The 12,220-nt window shown below is 42.2% G+C and overlaps 1 protein-coding gene across 1 annotated transcript in view; it reads left to right on the forward strand.

Annotated features, from left to right (window-relative positions):
* LOC140236651 (uncharacterized) overlaps positions 1–12,220 on the forward strand; it is a 45,250-nt gene that overhangs the window by 31,076 nt on the left and 1,954 nt on the right. The window contains exons 14-22 of the mRNA XM_072316571.1: positions 1,385–1,450; positions 2,395–2,472; positions 4,418–4,571; positions 5,109–5,252; positions 5,655–5,746; positions 7,052–7,291; positions 7,824–7,976; positions 8,426–9,692; positions 10,408–12,114. Coding sequence (XP_072172672.1) covers positions 1,385–1,450; positions 2,395–2,472; positions 4,418–4,571; positions 5,109–5,252; positions 5,655–5,746; positions 7,052–7,291; positions 7,824–7,976; positions 8,426–9,692; positions 10,408–12,107 — 3,894 coding nt within the window. The 3' untranslated portion in view covers positions 12,108–12,114. The remainder of the gene's footprint in view (positions 1–1,384; positions 1,451–2,394; positions 2,473–4,417; positions 4,572–5,108; positions 5,253–5,654; positions 5,747–7,051; positions 7,292–7,823; positions 7,977–8,425; positions 9,693–10,407; positions 12,115–12,220) is intronic.

A 12,220-nucleotide genomic window follows, 5' to 3' on the forward strand; every position in this document is an offset into this window, starting at 1 on the left:
GATGAATTAGATGTAAAATTATGATTTTAAAGGTATTAGCCCACATTTGTAAACCTGCAGCAATTGGTCTCATAGTTAGCATGGAGTTTGGGTATGATTGCAGTAACACCTGTGCAAAATTTCGTTCCAATTAGTCCATTACTTTCATAAAAATAAATGAAAATGCACCGTAATCCGTATGCATGCGTATAACGCTCGCTAGCTCCGGTCCACGTACGTGTTACATGTACAATATACGTAGCTATAGCCCGCGCTCGTAATTCGATTTTGGGTCGGGTTGACCCGGTTTGAAAATTGATTTTAAAACGATGATTTTCTGTCTTTTATCGAATGGTATAGACAAAGAGCGACAGGTGAGGTATGTTGCTGTTATAACTTGTACTTGAAGTCATATTGGACCTGTTTTATGCAGTTTTGATTTTCGTTGGTTTGCAAATGTGGGCTAGTACCTTTAAGTTAACCCTTTCTGTGCCAATAACTCAAATGCATTTGAATTTCACACACATACCTATGGACAGGAAATAAATGTGGCACACAAAGAGTTGATCATCATTCACTGTTTAAAGTCCTTCAAGTCTCTTCATCAAAGTTTGCAACTTCTGTGGGTTTTGGATGATCCCAGTTATGGCAGAAAAAAGAGATTCTTCTGCTGGAAGGTGGGGTTATGAATATTGATTTACAACAAACAAGAAACAAGTGTCAGGATCCTTTAGTTAGAAGGTGTAAGGGTTAATGAGTAGAAAAGCGCTCTGAGAGCACAGCCCTCCTCCAAGCAGCTCATTTCCACTCATACACGCATGCTGAAAATCGCCCAATTTCTCAATGACTGAGCAGCCTTGTGTACATGTTTACGTCAGTAGCTTCCTGCTGTGAGGCGCCTTGAGCAGAGCATGCATGTGCTTCAGTGGGGGTATGCTGTGCTCTAGTGCAGGTATGCAAACCTCAAATATGCACAGCTTGATCTCCCAAATTCCATGACCCTTTTTGCCAAAAGATTAAAAAATCCTTCAATAATTCATAAAATTTTCCAGATCTTTACCGAAATTTAAGAGTCTGTTCCTATGTCATTATCAACTTATCCTGTAAGTTTCATCCAAATCCGTGAACAAATTTTTGAGTTGTTTTATAAGCAGGCAGACGAGCGAATGCTGCAAAAATATAACCTCCTTGGCAGAGGTAATTATTGGTGTAAAGCAGGAGTATTCATCTACTGGAGGGTGTTAGAGTGTAGATTTTGGTGTAAGGAATATGGATATCCTAAGTAAGGAATATGGATATCCTAATAGGACAGTGTACAAGTTTTCAATATCGGTGTAAAATCTTGTAGTGATCCTTACAGGCAGTGTATGAGATTGACTGATGTTTTTTGTTTGCTTTGATGTAGGACTCGGATGTCTCCTCCCAGCCATCCAGACGTAGACGACATCGGAACAAGGACAGCACAAGAAAAGTTAGTACTAGTCACCGAGTTGTTAGTTTTTATGTAATCATTTTCATTTCATAAATGAAGTCTCTACAAAAAAAGTACAGAAAACATTGATGTTTTGATGAAAGGTTATGTGCTAGATATTCATATGGACTATGCCTCCTTTTATCATGGCTTATTTCTTTGAATGAAGGAGCCCTGATGTGCGACACCTTTGAAGTTCCCATAAACTGTCATAAAAAGCGTCATTGCATATTAATAGAATGCATGCATACTTGCAAACACAATCAATCTGGTTTCATTATCTTTCATCAATGATGTTGAAATATTGAAAAGAGGAAGTAATGCATGATTGACGGAAGAAAGCCTTCGTATGGCCAGTTCTTTCGCAGTTAGCTAGAGTTAGATGCTCTCTGTGAGATCATGAAATCAGGGAGGGTAGTGACCTTGGCTCTTGGGTATTTGCAACAAGTTTCTACCATGTTCATCAGTCAGGAGATGTTTTTGTGGTTCTTCACCAAGATCGGAACATACGTTATTGAGCATGAAGGCTTATTTCTCAGTGACGGGTTACTGTCCCAAAGCACAAACACTGTTATTCATATCAGTGATAGGGAAAAAGAATTTTGGCTTGTGACTTCTCCTTATGGTTTATAACTAGTATTGTAACTGGATTAAATTCAGTCATAATTGTTTTCATTTTGATATCTTGTGAGAATTCTATCTGTGGCCGTTTCTTTTACTTTACAATAATATTGCCCTTAATGTCTCACAATCTATGCCTGACCCATCACTTCTGCAGGGATGCTGTATCTTTGGAATTGTACTGTAAGAAAGCTAGATACATGTAGGCTGTGCCTAACAGGGAGTTTAGAGAACCTGGTTGAAAGTACAGAACCACTCTACAATACCACCATTTGAAGACAGTTTGTTCATGTTTGTTATCTCTTTCATTTTGCCCTCACTAGGACAGACAAAAACGGGTCAAACCTGTGAAATCCACCAAAGAAAAGCCAATTAGGAAAACTAGGGCTGTAGCAACGAAGGTTAGCTGCTCTTTCTGCACACTAGATGAAAAACATAATTTCCATTGTTCCAAACACTACCCTCATTCAGTTCACCTAACACCTGGTTGCCATTTTGAATTTCTTGTGTCGTTTTTTTTCATGGTGTAATTTCTCCTCCATTCTCTTTTTCTGTCGATTACAAGGAGTTGTCATGTTTAAAGGGGAATGAAACCCAAATGTCTGTGCTGATTGAGCGAGTAGATCACATAAGTGCAATTTGAGGAAAATTGCACAATCCGTTCAGAAGTTAAGGATTTGGTACCGCCATCGCTGGTACAGCAATATGTGATGTCAGAGTTTGAGATGGATATTAAAAAAAAATGTGAAGACAATTCAACATACATTTGTATTTTCATTTTACCAGGATAATGAAAGAGCACTTTGCTTACCTCTTTCAAATGGCAAGGGGAATGATATTAGTTTCAACGTATTTATGTCAGTAACGAGCAGAAGGAATATGTAGTTTGCATTAAAAAAGGAACATTTGGGAAATTGCTGAAAGCATTGAAAATAGCATACTTGTAACTGTGATAAATGCTCATGCAGAGTCATGCATAGAGAGCATTATGACCGCTGAATGTCAGAGAGTTGACAAACAGGAGTACACGAACATCTTCAAAGTGGGCCTTGTGGTCTCAGTCATCCACCTTAAAAAATCTCCAGGGATTAATTCTCCTTTTACAGTTTTGGATCATATGCGTACAGTCATTGTTATACATAAGATCTCTGTTTCCAATAAACATGGTGTTGTGTTCCATGATGTAAGTGATAGAATTGTTGCAAAATCACATCAGATATGATTTCAGAGATACCTGTATGTGTTTGTGACTTTGTGGTTGTTTTGTGGAATCTAATCTGCCAGTAAATGACAGTGAGAAATCCAGTTTAACTTTTCATACTAATTATTTCCTCTCTATATCTCAAACCTTTTTGAGACACGTTAACTTCAATAAGTCTGACATGTGCCGGTACTAATCTTCATTTCTTGTCCTGTTTGAAGTGAATTTACTCATTCCCCCTGAATTCACGAAGGTGGTTTAAACCTGGTCTAAACCTAGACCATGGTAAAAAATTTAGACCATGGTCTGAAATCAGCATGAAATAGGCTTACCTTTGACATGCGCGTATCAATGCCATTTGTTACTGGATGTCTGTTGGCGTACACAATCTGTCAATAGTATTTACGCAGAAGAAATTTGCATAAACCATCGCGATGATTTAAATTTGTACCACCTTCATGAATTCGGACGCGAGAGTTCCATTTTCCATTTTTTTTCTCCTTTGTGCGTGTGATAAGACTTTGTTGGCCAAATTTGCCACTGAGATTTTGCAGTCTTTGCCATTGAGACAGTAACAATGATTTCATTTTTGACAAAATGTAAGTTATTATATATTAACCCGTGGAGGACGAGTCCTGAGTATACTCAGGCAGGTGTCTATGAGAAATGTGTGTTGTAGCAAAATCAGGCTGTCCTCAACAGGTTAAAGTTGTTTCTGTTTTGTTTGATGTTTTGGTCATATCCAGTTTATAATGCTGTTACATATAATCTCTCATATCAATGACATTGTTACTATACCCCAAACAAAATTCTATTAGTGACATCATTTTTCTACATGCCATAGGTTCACCTTTTTGGAAACCATATATCTGTGTTATTTAATACCTCATTAAAGGCATAATTTACCATTTGCAGATCAAACAAAAACCTGTCTTTAGTGCTTCAAAATAGTTATAAAATGTGAGTTAGGGATAGAAACTACCAAAGTAAAAATGTTAATCAGTATAATCAATGTTAAGTATTGTTCAATATATAAAGTTTAAACAGAAATGTCTTGAGAACAGTTTTAAACTTTAAAACCGAGGAAGCTTTAAAGTAAAATAGAGGAGCTTATATAACACTGCATACCTTGTTTCTTTTCTCAGGAGAGCAAGTTGAGAGGGCGTGGCCGACCCAAGAAGAGAGAGGGGGCGGTGAGCAGCGCCTCCAGAGAGAAGAAAGAGTCTGCAGCCCTAGGGATGGATCTCCTGCATCAACACACTGTTTCTCTCAGCCAGTCTCCCCCAGACAAGAATAATGGTGGGTCAATGCTGGAAATGGGTGTGAACGCCCACTCGGGCGTCGGTGGTAGGTGTTATTGTAGGGGTGAAGAAAATTTGACTGAAATAGTGGTAGACTAGTGCTGGGTTGTGATATACTGACATAATCCTTTAATTGAGCCCGTTTCATTTCTCGATATCAGGCTTCAAACATGAATGAGGCTTGCCATGGATGGTTTAGGTGTAAGACCATGTGTGTATCATGTTGTGTCCCAACCCACTGTATTTTGTCACAGCTGGCCATAGTTCTTGCTAGGATGCATAATTAGTAAGTTTTTAGATTTTGTTGAATTATATCGCATCATTGCAAATCATAAATTAGTATCAATAGCTATTTTGGTAATGATGCTCATTTATGATTTTAATGAAGGTTATTATCTGTGAATTGTTAGGTGGATTTAAGTGCTTCCTTTTACCAGAGAACTTCTCCCATGTAGCCAGGCTCTGCGTCCTTTTTTTCACAGTTGATGCTATCATGGTGCTAAGCAACACACTTATCTATTCTTCCCTCTTGCAGGTATGCTAAATGACCTTGGTATGTCCTTCAATTTGGCCAGCATGGTCACTCCGCACAAGGAAAAAAGTCGACCAAAGTCCAGGGAGCGTAAGCCAAGTCATCGTCAGAAGAAGGATCTGGAGGCATCCATTCAGTGGCTTGCAGGTGGGTTGAATGTTGCCATGCATCAGGAGGACCAGAGAAACATTTTTTATAAGATATAAGATACAGAGCTGCCAACATGTATGTTTTTACAACATTTTAGTTTGATGTTTCTCCATTTAAATTATTAAAAAATAATAGTAATAATGTAATGTGATTTAGCACGCTTTGTAGTTGCAATTTGCTTCTTTTTGTAGCCTGAATCTAATCTATGCAGGAAAAATGTAAACAAAGATTTTTTTTTTCCCCTTACTTTTGTATAGGGTCAGTGTAATTTGTTATTTGCGGAGGTTTGCTCCTCTGCTCACAGACGTATCAATATATTTAGCTTAGTGTAGAGAATTTACATAAATTTGTAGTTGTTTATACTGTCAATATGTATTTGTATTTCTTTCATCTCAACAGATGACTACAAAATGCAACTGCTTCAGTTTTTAAGCTACATGAAAACGCCGGAATATAGTGAACTGGTTCGGAGACAGTTGGAAGAAGAAAAGGTGAGAAAAATAATGGTTATGGGAAGAAAAAAAATAAAACAAATGGAACATAATCCAACTGAATGAATGGCATTTCAAAACAGATGCAGACATAATTCAATGCTACACATACACTGTAGTCCAATAGCCTGATCACAAAAAGCACCTGTCCAACTTTCTACTCATTAATAGATGATGCCTTCCAGGTGGTCTAATCCTTGTCTGTGGAAAAGTTATTCCTTCATATACATTGTATATATGTAGTGTCTTTAATCCATGCGCTATGTAAACTATACTCTTTCAGATTTGTTTAAAACATGTACCAATATATCTTAAGTGCCTATGTCATGTGCAGTAGGCCATCACATCTTAACTATCATTGATGATAGCTGGTGCAGAATTGCAAAGAAAGTTTATAACTATTTGGATTCATGATAATTCATATATCCACACTCGAGATAACAGACTTTTCAAATGCAAAAAAAAACAACAAGCTTGGTTGTTGAGATTATTATCTTTTAGTTCATATTTACTCCAGGGCAAGTAGATTTTCTGTATGGGCAAGTCAAAATATGAAAGATGAGAAATCTACTTGGCCAAAGGACATGTGTTTAAAAAAAATGGAGGCTTGGTATTTGGTTTAGCCCACTTTTCCACAAAAGCCAAAGAGAACATGAATAAGGCTAGGATTAACTGTTGTAAGTCGGTAGGGGGGAAGGGGGGGGGGCATGGGGGGTGGAGAGGGGCTTAGCCCAAGCAATAGATAGGACTTAGGCAAGATTTTGCCAGTGAGAAGTAGCCCTTGAGAGGATTAGGTAGGCACTGTTGATAAAGGCTTGCAAAGGCTAGAGTTTGACTTTGTTTTATCTTCTTATCATTTCCAAAACATGGTACTCAGCCAGTATGTCTTTTATCTTAAGATATGTTTGATACCTCTGTGATAGCTAAGCCTATTGTTATCTTTTAGACCTTGCAAATGCCCTCCTTTTTGTTATCTGAAAATACCCCCTAGGCAAATTGGACTTGAAGAACCTGTGCCATAAACTTGTCAATTCAAAACCCTAAAAATCATGAAAAGTCTACTTGAAGACAAACAAACACACAAACAAACAGATACACATGAAAGCAGAGATTATGCACCACAGCTTTCCTGAGAACATTTCTTTTAGGAGAATGAATATGACTCGTGGCCATCACAAACTGATCTGGTGACTGCGCACCACTCATTTTCGATGTCCATGATTTTAATCTGCTGGTCTGGGGTTTTAGTATGCAGCAAGTGGGTTTATTGGAAAAAATATGTTCCATTGTTCCTCCTGTTGTCAGGTGTACAATGAACAACTGAAGCTGAAGCGAGGCCTCCTTGAGGACCAGATCGCCATGCTGTCCAAGGAGGGTGTCCGGCTTCTCAACCTCCAGCTGGACAAACTGGGCATCCAAGCCAAGTCTCCCTCTGAGCTGGTGGCCAAGTCCCGCGAGATCGTCGGCAAGCATCGCGAGCTCCAGGACCGCTACCAGAGTCTGGCCTCCAGCATGCACTCGCTGGAAGCCGAGAACCGCAAACTGGTATGCCAGACTCACTTTCGTCCTTTGTGGCAGTCTCCACATGGACTTCCGCTGCCATGCATGGAAATGCCAAAACAAATTCTGTCATTTTTCTGAATGGCTAACGAACATACATGTATGAGTAAGCAATTGCACAGTGGGGATTTAAAAACCTGTGAATATGATTTTGAGCCACTCAGCATGAAAATTTAATAATCCGAAAGTAGCGATGTTATACAGTATAAGCAAGAGAGTATGTGTGGATCACTTGTCGGTTCAAAATATGTGGAGTGGGGAGGCTGGCCGGGCTCGGATATATTCAAGAATCCCTGTAATGAATTGTGTATAGCTCTATTCTTGATCTCTATGTAAGTACACACACAGCTGAAAAATCTTGAGTGGAGTTGTGGTCTACAAGCATACGCTTCAATGCACATGTTTACTGATGCTGCTATTTGTGGTTTTTTAGTATCTGATTCAGGTCACCCACAAATCCCCATGCTACTCCGGTCTTTAATGGCAGCTTTGCTGTGTTCTCCACTCTCTCTCTCAGGTTGCTGCTCGTAACCACGAGGTTGTTAATCAGCTCTTGGGACACGAAGGCAAGTGGGATGGCAGGGATGGGACCAGCAATGCCAAGGCTGCCTCCCTCATCACTGAGCAGATCATCCAGGAATTCAGTAACCAGCAGGAGCTGAAGAGACAGGTATGAAGATTTATCTCTCTCTCGGCACAACCACCCAGTAGATCGTTTCTGAAATAATTACAATTCATTGATGATTATTTTCCTACACCCTGGTGGTGAATAATTTCATTCACCTCCTCCCTCCAATCGGAGTTATAAGGCAGGAGTTCATGCAGTTAATGCTAGGTAAGGCAAGCCTCCAGCAAGCCTTGTGCTTTTAAAGGTTATTAATTCTGAATTGATATCAAGTAAAATGGTATAATTCATTAGTGATCTGTGGGGCTTATATTGATGGCATCATAATTCATCTGTCTGCTCCTTGGCTTGTGGTGTTTATTGGGCAATTAGATGATATTGTTTTTAATTAATCATACTTTGCATTGCATGCAAAAGATATGATTTAGTCATAATTCATCAAACACTTTGAGGAATGGTATGTACAACTGCCATGTATTCTGTTGTCTTTCCAGGTGCAAAAGTTGGAGTTCGAAGTGACAGCCCTAGAGAAGATGTCAGAGAAAACCAAAAAGCCTGAAAAAGCACCCAAGAAAAAGCGCCGCAGCAAGACCACAGAGAAGAGCCGCAAGATCAAGGATATCGTGGGTCCAGTGTCCCCTCCAAACGTCAAAGAGGATGTTCTCAAGCAAGAGAGATTATCAGGGACCCAGTCTAGTAGTCCAGGACTGTCCAAGTCTTGGCATGGAGAGAGTAACACAGACACTAAAACACCACCACAGCCCCTGATGGCAGGACCTGGACCTGCAGAGAATCCCCATCTGTCCCCAGGCAAGGCAGCTCTGCAGAGGAAACTGTCCAACACCCTGGAGAGCTCTGCTGCAACAATCAAGGAAGACAAAACCAGGGACTATCCCTATGATGTAGGGCAGCTCATGAGCTGTGCTCAGAGGCAGGTGAGCCAGGTCCAGAAGCCCACGCCTGGCAAGATGGACCACGTATCTCCTTCAGCACTCCATGTGGTTGTCACAAGTTCTGAGATGAGTGTCCCAGAGCCATCGGTCACGCTGGCTTCCATGACAAAGTTTGGACTGCCAGAGGGCAATCTCCACTCCAGTCGAGCCTCAAGCTCAGGGGTCCATCACCTTGTGCAATCCTGTATGCCCTTGATCAGTCCTCTGGAGCTTAACCGCGGGTTGTACGGTTTCATGCCTGCATCCCAGGTCAATAAGGTCCTCAAGACTTCATTGGACACCAATGAACCGCCACTCAGCCCCCAGAATGTCACCCTCTACCCTTCAACCACTCAGACATCAGACTCCAAGCAAGAACTCCACAGCAGCATCAGAGATCCTAACAAAAGTGAGACTCCCGTAGCATCCTCCGTGCCCCTGCCACAGGCGATGAGTGCCAGCAATGGTCACGATGGCGACAGTGGACGCAGCTCAGATGCATCATCATCCAAGGAGGAACTCACAAAGCTCTCCACGCCAGCCAACACTTCAAGCTCCTCAGGGGGCTGTAAGAAGACAGAGTCCAGCAAGTCCAAGAGGAGTCGAAAGCGACCAGCAACCACAACATCCCCAGAAACTGGCACACCTCCAAAGGTCTCAACATCATTGGCCAAATCCAGCCAAGGGGGCGGAGCCTTGACAGAAGCACAGGATATTATCACCATGGTGACTAACGTCAACCAACCACTAAGAATCAGTGCAATACCATCGCCGGAAGGTGCTCTAGCCAGCAGAGAAGGGCTGTCCACCTCGCAGACAGATATTTCAGGTAAAAAATAATACAGCAAACTCCTTCAGGAATCATCCTCCCCTCAGTGTCCCATAACTTTGCTGTGTTCATGACATAGATAAGCAACCAGTGTGTAATACTAAATTTAGGGGTACAAAGATTTTGTATTGTAGTTCACATTATATAGGAGTGTGACTTAGCTAACTTTTTAATGCATTCTTCTAATTTGCTTTTTTTTTCCTCTCTCTCATTGGAAGATTAATTTTGGTAATTTACTTTTACCATACCAATGCAGCATACATGTGTAGTAAAGGTGTATTATGGTTTTTATTTTTGTGTAAAAACCATAATCTCTATTTTTTTGGTGGTACCAAAATAAAGTTTGCAGTCTGCACTTTACCCGATTAGGAAAAGGGGAGATTTTTTTTTTTCTTTTACCCTGAAATAGTCTTCCTGAGTATGAGCATGCAGGTCAGTACTGGCAGAATATATCAAATTAAATAATGGTCTTTGTGTGGAGTGGTAAAATGCATCATATTTGTGCTGCAATCTGAATTTAGAAATGTGCATCTTGTGAGAAATATGGGAGGTTTTACATTGATTGTCAATGTGTTTGAGTTACACTGTAATAGAGATTAAGGCTCTTCACCTTTTGATAACAATGTAATTACACACCGTTCCTTTCCTCCAGGAGTATTTTATTCATACCTTCTTCTTTTTTTTCTTCTGTTTTTTCTGTTACTCCTTTATGTAGGTGACAAGGCAAGCGCCACTTCTGAACCAGAAGCTTCTAATGTGAGGGAATCCCCAAACACAAAGAAATTGCAGGCCAACATTAGCAGCAAGATCGATGCCCTGGCAGCGTTCGCTTCCTCTCAGCTGGACCGCAGCAAGCAGATCAGACGCCAGAGTACGGGGGGAAGTCCCGACGTTCACGGCTCATGGGACTCCCACAAGACGGGGGCCCTGCCTGCAGGAGGGTGCTACCTGCCAACGGTTCCGGAGTCTCAGGGGGGAGGTCATCCCGTTGTCACCGACTCCCAGGATCTGTCAGCCCAACTGTGCAATGCAGGCCTTGCGTGTGCTACATCCATCCACCCACTGCCCAACCCCAACTCCTGGCAAATGGCTCACTTGAGTAAAGCCCAGAATGCTGGTGACACAAGCAGTGCTCACTCAAAGAATAGTGGTAGTGAGAAGACTGCAGATCTGAGGCCAAGCAATGAGCCCCCACTGTTCATAAGTGGTCATTACACCCCGAAAGGCAAGAAGCCCATTCCTTTGAAACTCTCTCCAAAGCCTCCTGCAAGGCATGTGGACTCGGAGCCATCTACTGAGGAACTTGTCCCACCGAAGACGCCAGGGAAGGATTTGGAAGAAACTGCCTCCAGCTCCTTGGCCAATTCTAAGCACACTAGTGTGAGCACTACTTCCTTATCAGGAACAGAGTCAATGACTACTACAACAAAATACAGCGGTCAACCCTCTGTGCCAACATCACAAGATACCAACTACGCAGATGTCCAGTTTCACAAGAAGTTTTCCCGCAAGGAAGGACGGAAGTACTGCAAGCCAACAACGCACTCCATCGCTACCCAGGATGCTCAGAGCAAGAAGCAGACAGAGGCTGGGTCATCTCCTCACAGAAAAGAAACCGAGAGTCAAAAGACCAAGAGACAGTCTCCAGTTCCAACTGTCATCTTGCAGAGACCACCGTCACATGACCTACCCAAGCTAGCTATCAAGCAACAACATTCCAGCCATTACACATCTAAAGGGAACACTTCCTCAAATAGTCAGCAAACGAACAAGTTCAGTGGTGGTGGCACCGCTAACACTCATGGTAAGCATGACCCAAACCTAGGTCCATTTATAGAGCTGCGCTCATCTGGCCTGAAACAGGTTCCAAACCCACCCCCAACGGCAGCATCCATCAGCAGTCACCAGCCTCTCCTGACTACTTCTGCCGGTACGCAGCGTTACACCGGCAGCAGCTACTACACCAACACCCTAGCTCCCTCTGGTATTCACTCTCAGGGGGTAAACCAGGAACTCCTAGACCGCTCCCAGAGTCGCAGCTCTCAGCCCCATGCAACCCTACAGGCCTCTGGTGACAGCTACCGGTCCCCCTTCTCCACCCCACCCCCTCCTCCCAGCTCTAGGGGAACACCCTCATCTAGTGACTCTGCCCATTCAGAGAGCCATGGATCCTTGAGGACCACGCCCCCTACCCACACAGGGCGCTCCTTACCCCCGACCATGTCACCCCTCCAAAGCTCCGTCTCGCACCCCTCTGGCTACGCAATCAATGGTGTCATGCCTCCTTATGGAGTCAACCAAGCATCGGGTGATCTAGGCATACCAACATACATCCCTGGTGCTGCAAACTACATGCCTGTGACACACTCAGGGCACGGACCAAGCTACCTCATGCAGTATGGAACACCAAGATAAACCAAGAGTGAGTCTCAGAGGGTAACTTAAAGACCTGAATATTTGGGAAAACATTTGTATTGTGCAGGAATCTAGACTGGAGCCAAACGTTACTAATTGTATGCTTCAATATG

Source organism: Diadema setosum, chromosome 13 (assembly GCF_964275005.1).
Source record: "Diadema setosum chromosome 13, eeDiaSeto1, whole genome shotgun sequence".
In the NCBI taxonomy this organism is placed as follows: Eukaryota; Metazoa; Echinodermata; class Echinoidea; order Diadematoida; family Diadematidae; genus Diadema; species Diadema setosum.